Source organism: Taurulus bubalis (genome assembly GCF_910589615.1).
Source record: "Taurulus bubalis genome assembly, chromosome: 21".
Classification (NCBI taxonomy): Eukaryota; Metazoa; Chordata; class Actinopteri; order Perciformes; family Cottidae; genus Taurulus; species Taurulus bubalis.
The window spans coordinates 1,420,332-1,433,661 of record NC_136609.1 but is presented as its reverse complement, the minus strand read 5'-3'; the positions used below and the strand labels follow the sequence as shown (position 1 = coordinate 1,433,661).

Below are 13,330 nucleotides of genomic sequence, written 5' to 3'. Positions count from 1 at the left end.
TCATGTGCAATGTGTACATGTGTCATGTGTATATGTGTCATGTGTAATTTGTAATGTGTACATGTGTCATGTGTCATGTGTAATGTGTACATGTGTCATGTGTACATGTGTAATGTGTACATGTGTCATGTGTAATGTGTAATGTGTACATCTGTCATGTGTCATGTGTCATGTGTAATGTGTACATGTGTCATGTGTACATGTGTCTAGTGTCATGTGCAATGTGTACATGTGTCATGTCTAATGTGTAATGTGTACATGTGTAATGTGTACATGTGTCATGTGTAATTTGTACATGTGTAATTTGTACTTGTGTCATGTGTCATGTGTAATGTGTATTGTGTCATGTGTCATGTGTACATGTGTCATGTGTACATGTGTACATATGTCATGTGTCATGTGTAATGTGTACATGTGTAATATATACATGTGTAATGTGTACATGTGTAATGTGTACATGTGTCATGTGTAATGTGTACATATGTCATGTGTCATGTGTAATGTGTACATGTGTAATATGTACATGTGTCATGTGTAATGTGTATTGTGTAATTTGTACATGTGTCATGTGTACCTGTGTCATGTGTCATGTGTAATGTGTACATGTGTAATGTGTAATGTGTACATGTGTCATGTGTAATGAGTACATGTGTCATGTGTCATGTCTAATGTGTACATGTACCATGTGTAATGTGTACATGTGTCATGTGTACATGTGTAATGTGTAATGTGTAATTTGTACATGTGTCATGTGTACCTGTGTCATGTGTAATGTGTAATGTGTTCATGTGTCATGTGTAATGTGTACATGTGTCATGTGTAATGTGTAATGTGTAATTTGTACATGTGTCATGTGTCATGTGTACCTGTGTCATGTGTAATGTGTACATGTGTCATGTGTAATGTGCAATGTGTAATTTGCACATGTGTCATGTGTACCTGTGTCATGTGTAATGTGTAATGTGTACATGTGTCATGTGTCATGTCTAATGTGTACATTTGTCATGTGTAATGTGTAATGTGTACATGTGTCATGTGTAATGTCTTATGTGTAATGTGTACATGTGTCATGTGTAATGTGTCTTGTGTCATGTGCAATGTGTACATGTGTCATGTGTATATGTGTCATGTGTAGTTTGTAATGTGTACATGTGTCATGTGTCATGTGTAATGTGTACATGTGTCATGTGTACATGTGTAATGTGTACATGTGTCATGTGTAATGTGTAATGTGTAATGTGTACATCTGTCATGTGTCATGTGTAATGTGTACATGTGTACATGTGTACATGTGTCTAGTGTCATGTGTAATGTGTACATGTGTACATGTGTCTAGTGTCATGTGCAATGTGTACATGTGTCATGTCTAATGTGTAATGTGTACATGTGTAATATGTACATGTGTCATGTGTAATTTGTACATGTGTAATTTGTACTTGTGTCATGTGTCATGTGTAATGTGTATTGTGTCATGTGTCATGTGTCATGTGTACATGTGTCATGTGTAATGTGTACATATGTCATGTGTCATGTGTAATGTGTACATGTGTAATATGTACATGTGTCATGTGTAATGTGTATTGTGTAATTTGTACATGTGTCATGTGTACCTGTGTCATGTGTCATGTGTAATGTGTACATGTGTAATGTGTACATGTGTACATGTGTCATGTGTAATGTATACATGTGTCATGTGTAGTGTGTACATGTGTCATGTGTAATGTGTACATGTGTAATTTGTACATGTGTCATGTGTAATGTGTACATGTACCATGTGTAATGTGTACATGTGTCATGTGTAATGTGTAATGTGTAATTTGTACATGTGTCATGTGTCATGTGTAATGTGTACATGTGTAATATGTACATGTGTCATGTGTAATGTGTATTGTGTAATTTGTACATGTGTCATGTGTACCTGTGTCATGTGTCATGTGTAATGTGTACATGTGTCATGTGTATATGTGTCATGTGTAATGTGTAATGTGTACATGTGTAATGTGTACATGTGTCATGTGTAATGTGTACATGTGTCATGTGTATATGTGTCATGTGTAATTTGTAATGTGTAATGTGTACATGTGTAATGTGTACATGTGTCATGTGTAATGTGTACATGTGTCATGTGTCATGTGTTATGTGTACATGTGTCATGTCTAATGTGTCATGTGTACATGTGTCATGTGTCATGTGTAATGTGTACATGTGCAATGTGTACATGTGTACATGTGTCATGTGTAATTTGTACATGTGTCATGTGGAATGTGTAATGTGTACATGTGTACATGTATACATGTGTAATGCGTACATGTGTCATGTGTAATGTGTAATGTGTACATGTGTCATGTGTAATGTGTACATGTGTACATGTATACATGAGTAATGTGTAATTTGTACATGTGTCATGTGTAATGTGTACATGTGTCATGTGTAATGTGTACATGTGTTATTTGTACATGTGTCATGTGTCATGTGTACATGTGTCATGTGTAATGTGTACATGTGTCATGTGTAGTGTGTACATGTGTACATGTGTACATCTGTCATGTGTCATGTGTATTGTGTACATGTGTAATGCGTACATGTGTCATGTGTAATGTGTAATTTGTACATGTGTCATGTGTCATGTGTACATGTGTCATGTGTCATGTGTACATGTCTCATGTGTAATGTGTACATGTGTCCTGTGTAATGTCTGTTGTGTAATATGTACATGTGTCATGTGTAATATGTACATGTGTCATGTGTAATGTGTACATGTGTAATTTGTACATGTGTCATGTGTCATGTGTACATGTGTCATGTGTACATGTGTCATGTGTAGTGTGTAATGTGTACATGTGTCATGTCTAATGTGTCATGTGTACATGTGTCTTGTGTCATGTGTAATGTGTACATGTGTAATGTGTACATGTGTCCTGTGTAATGTCTAATGTGTAATATGTACATGTGTCATGTGTCATGTGTCATGTGAACATGTGTCATATGTACATGTGTCATGTGTCATGTGTCATGTGTAATGTGTACATGTGTAATTTTTACATGTGTCATGTGTAATGTGTACATGTGACGTGTATCGTGTACATGTGTCATGTGTAATGTGTACATGTGTCATGTTTACATGTGTCATGTGTACATGTGTCATGTGTACATGTGACGTGTAATGTGTACATGTGTCATGTGTACATGTGTACATACATGTGTAATGTGTACATATATGTGTAATGTGTATATGTGTACATACATGTGTAATTTGAACATACATGTGTACATACATGTGCACATGTGTACATACATATGTAATGAATGAATATATACTTTGGTAAAATGTGTACATGTGTCATGTGTACATACATGTGTAATGTGGGCATGTGTCATATGTAATGTGCAATGTGTCATGTGTACATGTGTCATGTGCACATACATGTGTAATGTGTACATGTGTCCTGTAGGTTCAGAGACGAACCTCCAACTTCTTCTTGAAAGACTCCACTTGGCTCTTCAGGTCACACACGACCTCCGGCGGTTCCCCCACGTCGTCCAGGACTTTGTTCTCCAGGTGAAGCAGCCTGCAGGCAGGAGAGCAGCGTGAGACCTTTGTCTCCCGGACGCTTCCACAAACCACCTGCTGCACTCACCTGTGCTCCATGGCATCCAGCTCCTTGGGCATCCCCACACCTGTGGGCCAAAAAAGAATGACATCATCTCGAAACAACGCCTGGCGTGGTTTTTGAGATTGAAAGATTCTCACGTTTGGGGTAAATTAATGAATGTTTCCTTCCAAAAAGAGGAAGAGGAGGAAGAGGAGGAGGAAGCTCACCCTGCGGGTCTGACGCCACCACCTCCAGCCGGTAGTACGAGTCCTCGCTGTTGGCCTCCAGCCGGGGGCAGATGTTCAGCACGCTGCCGCTTATGCTGTACATCTTCAGGATGTGGTGAGGCCCCGCCTCCGCCGCCGCCCGGAACACATCTGTCAGACGGAGGGATCAGTGGGTTCAGTTGAGGACCTGTCAGAACCACATGGAGGTCCGGTTCCCACTGAAGACCTGTCAGAACCACATGGAGGTCTGGTTCCCCCACAGGAGCCAGAGGAACCAGAGGAGCATCACCAGCTCCAGCTCTGCAGAACAGCTGCTCTCAACGTTAGAGTACCAGGGGTGCGAGATGGACAGAACAATAATAAACCGAAACTTAAATTTGCATTATTCTCCAGTCTGCCACTTTGATAAGGTGAGGATTACACATGTTTGAGTTAAACAGTCACATCCACTAACATCATGATGCTGCCTCTCTCTCCCCATTCTCTCTCTCCCCATTCTCTCTCTCTCTCTCTCTCTCTCTCTCTCTCTCTCTCTCACCTTTGACGTCTGCAGCCGAGCAGTCGGCTCCAAACTCGGCTTTCTCCAGCGTCCCGTTGACCATGAAATGGATGATTTTGGTCGTCATCCCGGAGCCAGGTGGGTGGCGACCCGCTCCAGCAGCGATGAATGAGGCCTCTTGAGTCACATGAGCACCTTGAGCCTGTGAGGGGTCACCTGCAGCTGACAGAGAGCCCACCCACTCACCAGCCTCCAGTCCTCCACTCAACAGGCCTCACTGGCAGGACAGTGGACTTCACCAATGCACAGTCCCCATTAAGAAAGAGGAGCAATGAATGTATTTATATAAGTAAATAGATGAGTAGATGAAGAAAGAAATACAGTAAACAGATGCATACATAATAATACATTGTATTTGTATAGTGCTTTAAAAGGTACTCAAGGACCAAACAAAATAAACAATACATAAATAAAGCTATGCACTAGCATTGTGCAAAGCAAGACAAACAAACACTGTGTTTATCTACTGATAATAACACAAGTAAGATATAAGTATCGATGAGATGTATTAGTGAGATGAAGAGATACTTATTATTCTATTAATACCAACACAAAATCTACTTTTAATTTAAATAAAGAGATGTTAGAGTATGGAGAAAAGAAGAGAACCATTCATCTAAAATACTTTTTTATGAAAAATATATTTTTATTTAAAAAAAATGAACAGTGGAATATTTTGTAATATATGTTCTGAATTCTAATGTATTTCAAATGAATAATACAAAATAATACAATTGTGGTGTTGTTGCGCGTCCCTGCCGACAGGTGTCGCCGTTCTGCGGCTGCACTTCGCTGTAGAACATGTTTTAGGATTGTATCTGTGATGTATTGGTTCTTTGCACACTTCTTCCCCTGTTGGAGATCATTAGTGCGTGGTGCTCTCCCTGTAATTGGAGCAGATAACATGCAGGTGTGATGAGTGTGTTCAGCGAATCAGGAGCTCTCTTCTTAGCTCCTCCCCCCGTTTTTTCCCTATATAAATATATTGTGTGTCAGTGTTAGTCTCCACAGCGTTCCGAGACGTCTGACTTCACATATGGATTGTTGATCATGTCTTTTTTTATAATTTGTAGGGATGGGCGGATGAAGCCTTGAGGCTTTCTTCCTATTTGTACTGAAAATGATTAGAAGCTTCAGGGCGTCACTTTGAAGAGGAACAGCGACATCTGTTGGCCGACTGGAGTCAAAGCAGCCGTTTAACAGTTTAACAGTAAAAGTCAATTGAAGCTGCGTGTTCTTTCACGGATTTGACGTTACATACAACCATTATCGATGTTGCTTCTGTCTTTTTACATTTCAATAAAACTAACTGCTGGTCAATAATATGAAGAGGTGTTCATGATCCTCGCCACACAGAACGGAAAAGGTTACTTTGCGTGTGCGTAACCCACTAAACTGGATAGACATTTACAGTAGTGCATATTGTTTTTGTATTATTATCGCTCAAAGGTTTTGTGCTAACAGATTATAAATATTATTATTTGTCCTTTCTAGCTCATTTTAGTGAGGTAAGATGTCACAGAAGTGGCAGTGGAACGTGCTCATGAACATGGGCATGGCGACAGTGACAGTGGCAGTGATTGGTGCAACATTGTATTTTTCACAGATTTTTATTTAGAAATAATATTTTCTCCACGGTGCTGGGCTTCAGGCGGCTCCTTTTCTGGCTGGCAATTTCCCCAGCCTTTGAAAAAAATCTTTCACATGGCACAGATGATGCTGGTATACACAGATATCTGGATGCCAATTTCAGAAGGTGAGGATAAATTGCCGCTCTTGTCAGCCAGTATTTCAGTGGGTCCTCAGATCTTCCCAAGTGTGGTTCATTCAAATACCTAGGGATACAAAAAGGGACATCATAACAAAATTCACAATTGTTTCATCTCAAAAGTACATAGTCAATCGACTCAACACATTACCTTTGCATGTCCACAGTAGCGGTGGCAGTTGAATTGGTCCCCTGATGTTGTGCTTCCACATGACTGTCCAGGGCCCTATTTCTCGTACCTGGCTAAACAAAGTCAAGCACATGTCCTAATCTCCATCTTAAATTAGCGAGATGATTGACATCAGGCTGTCTGGGTTTCTTCACGGCTGATCCGCTGAAACGTCTCGTTCATTCTAGCCAGACGTCAGTCATCTGGATAAATGCGCCGCTCCTCTTCAGAAGGATAATAATGGAGCACTGACACCACCATGTTCTAACAGTACAATGGACAATAAACTCAGAGGAGCCGCTTTTTATTTCTCTGCTGAGAAGCAGGAGATGATCATGAAGGCATATGAGGAAGTCAATACCTTAATCATTCACAGCAAACGCGTTGCGAATATTCCAACGTTTTTGCAACATTGTTGCCGTGAACGCAACTTTAACTCCGCCCCCGCTGAGAGACATAAGCGTCGCAAATATATCAGACAAGTTAAATGCGTCAGTGTTGAGAAAATGTATCGGCAAATTTGAAGTGTTTCATCACCCAAATCAATCAGATTATATTTACGAATAAATATATACTTATGAGGATATATGTACTGTATGCACGTATGAATCATGTACTATATATGTGTATATACATGTATGTGTAGATGACCATATAACTAGGAGTGTGAATATGTGTATGGGCGGATCAGTATGTATGTATTATTCATAATCAGAAATCCAATCAATTGAAGCAGTGAAAATAAATTGTGTGTGATTCTCTGTATTCTTATCACGATCACCTTATTCATGTTCTACAATAATGATATGTATGGTGTACTAATAACACTGTCATATAATTATGATGCTTTCAACACATCCATAAGTTTCTTAAGAGCTAAATAAACTTAAGAACAGCGGCAAAATCTATATCGCCGCGTACAGGAAGTCATGATAATGTAAAGGATGGATCCTGGCGATCTGAGACTACATCCCTGGTTGCAGAACCCAACCTCTTTAAATCTAGGATCCAGCAATGTGGCCACAGACAGGGCAGTCACATCCAACAGCTTCATTAGCAAACTCATGCAAGAAAAAGCAAACATTTAAGCTCAAAGAGCTTAAGTGACATGTGGGTCAGTCAGAGAGTAGCAGATGGAGGTGGGAACGTCCTGGACTGTGACCTGGGGGCGGAGGTTAGGAGAACAAAAGTGAGGGGGGAGAGGGCTCCACCTTGTGACCTTCTGACCTTGGGCTTTGATGTTTTCACCAAACACAGATGGGAAAGCTCCCTTCAGAGACACGCCGTCTGGAGGGCTGACATCATGTCTTGCATAACGTTACAGCTTGTGTGGACTAAACATGATGTCAACCCATCACACAGGCTCACGTTTGGCCTTAAACCCTCCATTGACCCCCCCATCTTTCTACAGCACTGTATGACTGTGTGTGTACATGTAAACAGTTTGACAGAGACCTGTAATTACAGCCGTCTCTCTCATCAAAGTAATACTTGGATAATTATATCATACTGCTGTTTTTCTTCATTTAGCTTTGGTGCCCTCTTCCTAGAATTCCAAAGGGGCTCCTGGAACCTCCTCAAAGACCCCATGGGCATCTTCAAGGAGTCCAGGGCCCTATTTCTCGTACCTGGCTTACTGAGTTAGCGGCTAGTTGTTAGGATAAGATGACGTAGGTCAGGCTTTCTTGGTTTCTCGAAGCAAGCAAGCTTAGATTAATCACCATAGCAACACAGCCAAATATTTAAACCTGCTCCTGGGCAGGCTTACTGAACTTCACTGGATAAGCTGGACACTCCCACGGACAAAAAAGGCAGCTCCTTCCTCATTGATGAAGGAGCGATATTAGTTATATTAGTTTTATAGGGAGAGAGTTCTTTCAGATCTCCAGGATCCATCCTTTACATCATCATGACTTCCTGTACGCAGCGATATAGATTTTGCCGGCAAGAAATAATTTATTTAGAGAGCTTCTCGAGCCGCGGACATTGATCACCACAGGCGCAGCTGATCGTCTCAGACACAGACTATCAGCCGCTGCATGCCGCTGTTCTTAAGGTTATTTAGCTCTTAAGAAACTTATGGATGTGTTGAAAGCATCATAATTATATGACAGTGTTATTAGTACACCATGCATATCATTATTGTAGAACATGATTAAGGTGATCGTGATAAGAATACAGAGAATCACACACAATGTATTTTCACTGCTTCAATTGATTGAATTTCTGATTATGAATAAAACATACATACTGATCCGCCCATACACATATTCAAACTCATATACACATATATAGTACATGATTCATACGTGCATACAGTACATATATCCTCATAAGTATATACTTATTCGTAGATATAATCTGATTGATTTGGGTGATGAAACACTTCAAATTAGCCGATACATTTTCTCAGCACTGACGCATTTAACTTGTCTGATATATTTGCGACGCTTATGTCTCTCAGAGGGGGCGGAGTTAAAGTTGCGTTCACGGCAACAATGTTGCAAAAACGTTGGAATATTCGCAACGCGTTTGCTGTGAATGACTACGGTATTGACTTCCTCATATGCCTTCATGATCATCTCCTGCTTCTCAGCAGAGAAATAAAAAGAGGTTCCTCTGAGTTTATTGTCCATTGTACTGTTAGAACATGGTGGTGTCAGTGCTCCATTATTATCCTTCTGAAGAGGAGCGGCGCATTTATCCAGATGACTGACGTCTGGCTAGAATGAACGAGACGTTTCAGCGGATCAGCCGTGAAGAAACCCAGACAGCCTGATGTCAATCATCTCGCTAATTTAAGCTGGAGATTAGGACATGTGCTTGACTTTGTTTAGCCAGGTACGAGAAATAGGGCCCAGGAATCCCTGTAAGGACCATGCAATATGCAGTTTGCATACCACAGGACCACAAGGGCCACCAAGGAGCTTTTGCTTCAAATTGCATGTCTCCAAACTATAAAAACCTTCTATGAATCTCTGGAACTTCTGCATTGCGGTTTTATATAAAACCGCAATGCAGCTGCCTGCAGAACCGTGATAACGTCTTCCTCAGCTGGCTTTCATGTGGTGATGCACGCGGCAGAACAGATGAAGAGTTCTGCGCAGGACTAGCGGAAGATGCTTGTGGAGATGTTTGCATCTTTCAGCAATGACGAATCCTATTTCCACTAGACAATAGATCATTTCACTCGTTTTAGTCTCAAATCTACAAACAATTGCCAAAATCTGGTGATTTTAAAGCGGACAGAATGTTTGGTCAGCTGGTGGTTGCTGCAGGCCAACATGAGGATTCAGCCTCCATACAACCTAACAAGATGTTTAGCGTGCAGTTTACTCAAACACTTCCTGTTTTTCCTGCAGGTCTGACCTGGGTCGTGGACGCTCAGAGCCAGAAGGACTCCACACTGGCGGCTGTGGTCGGCGCCGTAGCAGGGGACGGGCACCGTGCTGGTCACGGTCACCTCGTGCTCTTTGCCGTTCTCTGCTATGTGGAGCGAGTCTGGAGAGAACTGAAGAGAGGGGGAACAAAGAGCCTCTGGTGAGGTTGACTTGGCTTTTTCAATGGCTCTTAAATACGTGGGTTTAGATCGGAGTAAAAACAAAACACGGGAATGTTGACCTTCAGTCCAGCGTAGAAACCCTCACTTTCTTTCGGGGCAGATCTGGTGTGGCTGGAGTTGGCTCTGAAGGTCGACACGCTGCAGGAGAACTGCAAGAAAGACGTCACTGTTGATCCATGAAATAACACGTAAAAGACTAGTAGAGTTTGAATCCCTCCGTCAGGGTTCAATGAAAAATGAAGTTGGACAAGTTGTGTTTTTTAAGTGTTTCCCTCATGTAACACCACTAACATTTAACCTCACCGTCGTGGTTTGAAAAGAATAACAAAGATGACCTTTGACCCGACTGAGCTGCGACATCACCATTTGTTGAAGAGCGGCCCATGTATATACTCTCAAAAGTCTGTGTAAGAGGCACAATATTGTTTTTCCAATTGCTTTGAAAATAGATTGAGATTATATATATATTCATTAATGTATTAATACGGACTAGAAAAACTTAATTTAGTGAGGAAAGCCATTCAGTGGTGATGAGTGGTGTTTCTAATGACCCATTGGACTAAAACACATGTGTTTTCTCCTCACAGCAGCCGGACATCACATCACATCACATCTCATAATCAAAGTCGACGGAGTGAGAAAAGCAACCGCTGACGGTTTGGAGGTCATGCAGTACTCTGACCGACAGCAAGGAGGCGTAAGGCCCAGCAGCCTGTTTTCACTCAGAGGGAACTCTGCAACGCCTCATTCACACAACGACTGACATGTTTTCCCTTTATTTTACAATTTAAAGGGAGCTAAGAACGTTCCTTGAGGAACTCCCTCAAAATAAAGTCGTGACCCCAAACACTAGGTGCGTATTTGCTGCTTATTGGATTTGAGGAATCCCCCCCCCAAATAATATAAATATCAGTGATGCATTGCATGTGAGCTGCTTTGGCGTCTTTTTAAAAAGTGCTTACAACATCCTAAAAAAATTACATAAATGTAATTAATGAACAAACGTATTTGGTTCAGTTTTTGTAAACATTTTAGTTTCTTTGATCTAGTAATAAAATACATTCTGGTGTTCCTGTTTATAATCTTACTGCCTGCTCAGTCTTCACAAACTCTCTTTGTTTGATCAGAAATGACTGAATCTTTATCAAAATGTAAACGGAGATCCCCGAATTTTTTTTTTTCTCACCAAATTTTCTTTTAAGTGTGTATTGCACGATTTACTGAAACTAGGGGGGTATTTTTTTGACAAACTGTGAACCTACCTAATTTCTAAACATACAAATATGATTTTCACATAATGTTCTACTTGCAGGTTGTCGGGTTGGTTGGGACATGATCTGAAAACTTGGTTCCAGATGTATGAATGATGATGCTTAATACGCGTCACCTCTCTGAAGCCACTGTGATTTAAAAGTTGTAGTTTGCTGCCATCTTGTGGTGTCATTGAGTTTTACATCTATAATTCATACTCGGCTCTGTACTCTGGATATTGATGGTTAAACACGTGTCTGTTGTTAAACCCATGAGGACCCGCGGTGACACAGCTGACGCCTACTGAACGCCTTGGTGGGTCATGTGACCGGTCATGTGATCTTGTGTTCCCACAACAACCTTTCCAAGATGGCTGCTCCAGGTTGTAACATATCTGAAGAAAATGCTGAATTTAATAAGCTTGTTTTTCGTTGTTATGGGTAATATTTACCCATTTTAAGAATTATACTGCTTAAATAACATGTCTTTAATGTATTGAACCTGCTGTGAGCACATTTCTTGAAGAAACTGATTTAAAACAAATCAGATAAAACTTCAATGTGACGTTGTGACCCATACGTCACATTGGTAATTTAACCTAAAAACAAATAAATAAAAACGATGTGACATATATGCACAATACGAAAAAATAATTATGATCTGAGCAGTTAATTTGTCTGATTTAATGATATTTAGCTAACATATTTTATATTGTTCAATACAAAGTATATCAAAACAAATGTAACACTATTTTGAAAACAATGTCATACATGTGTTGTATGTCTATCCAGTCTGTATTATTTCCCCCATCACTTTCCTTAAAGGAGAAAAGGGTCCTTATGGGTGAAATGCCTCCAACACAAAGTGTCACGTGTTTTCTTTGTGATCAGATGGAGCTGCAGCCTGGAGGCAACGCAACTCAGCCATCCTGCTGGTCTGCCCCCTGCAGGCCAGATGGAGGTACTGCATGTCTGTATTAAGTCCAGACTGAATGAGTTCACAGCTGTGAAACTGGTTTAGAAATATGATCCATTTTCATGTATTACTTATTTAAAATCCTGTGAAATGTCAACGTTTCAGCTTTCTAACAAAGCAGTTCTTTCAGATGAATTAAATACATTACATTTGTATGACTAATTATTTATAAAGAAACTTTACTCTTCTGTCCTTCTGAGTGGCAAACTTCTCAATGACCTTCTTATTAAGTCATGTTCCTGACAAGTTTCTTCTCCATGAGAGCGTAGCCAGAGCATTAAGGCATCCTGTGTCACGGTGTTTCTGAGGAAGGTCTGGATCCTCTTCAGAGTACAGAAACACCTCTCGGATTCTGCTGTTGTCATCGTGATGAGGATCCTGAGAAGAGCGACCGTCTCTGTGAAGGAGCTCTGAAGGTTGTTCTCCATGAACAACTGGTAAATAGGCCCTGCACCACTGCCAGCCCTGAACTACTGTTCTCATAGATATAGAACAGTTCTGTGTTGAGCTTGGCCTGGGTCAACATGGGCTGAGCCTCCACTGTTTTCAAGCACCGACTCAGGGAACGTGGCGCTGCGTTGTGGGAACGACTCTCCATGCAGCAGTGTTGACAAGTGTTGTCAAGTATTTAAAAAATACAATGTATGTCAAATCTTACAGATAACTTTAGATGATGGGAAATTGTAACTACATCATCCAAATGTATCAGACGGTCAGTTACAGCGTGTCTCCCTTTCACAAAACAGTCCACTGTGTTGTTGAATATTTGACTACTTCCTGCCATTAGCATGTGCTGTATACACACCCACATAGCACATGTGTGTGTGTGTGTGTGTGTGTGTGTGTGTGTGTGTGTGTGTGTGTGTGAGTGTATAAAGTATTTATATTGACAACTACATCACACCTTCCCTCTGCAGCCAGCCTCTGTAGTCCTGTTCCCAGCATCCTCTGCTCTCTGGGCTGCTGCTGCTGGTCAGATCCACCGTCCCCACACAGAGGAAATGGAGGCCCTGGTCCAAGAAATAAAGTTGAAGTTACTAACTTGCCGTCTTCAAAAACAACGAGGCCTCTTCTAGAAATTGACTTGGTGGACACCTGAATAAGCATGTTATTACAAATTGTGTAACTACCTGCATTTTTTTTTATAGAAATCTGATCTATTTTCCTTTAAAATATTTAAACAAGTATCATTGTGATGTTTTCTATCATAACATTCACTTTGATGA

At 40.7% G+C, this 13,330-nt stretch overlaps 1 protein-coding gene across 1 annotated transcript in view; it reads right to left on the bottom strand.

Annotated features, from left to right (window-relative positions):
* Positions 1–13,330, bottom strand: part of LOC306752951 (high affinity cGMP-specific 3',5'-cyclic phosphodiesterase 9A-like) — a gene marked incomplete at both ends in the record, with an annotated part of 35,416 nt that overhangs the window by 16,289 nt on the left and 5,797 nt on the right. Inside the window, 6 exons of the mRNA XM_079236784.1 lie at positions 3,467–3,569; positions 3,639–3,678; positions 3,821–3,970; positions 4,359–4,535; positions 9,686–9,827; positions 9,938–10,027. Coding sequence (XP_079092910.1) covers positions 3,467–3,569; positions 3,639–3,678; positions 3,821–3,970; positions 4,359–4,535; positions 9,686–9,827; positions 9,938–10,027 — 702 coding nt within the window. The remainder of the gene's footprint in view (positions 1–3,466; positions 3,570–3,638; positions 3,679–3,820; positions 3,971–4,358; positions 4,536–9,685; positions 9,828–9,937; positions 10,028–13,330) is intronic.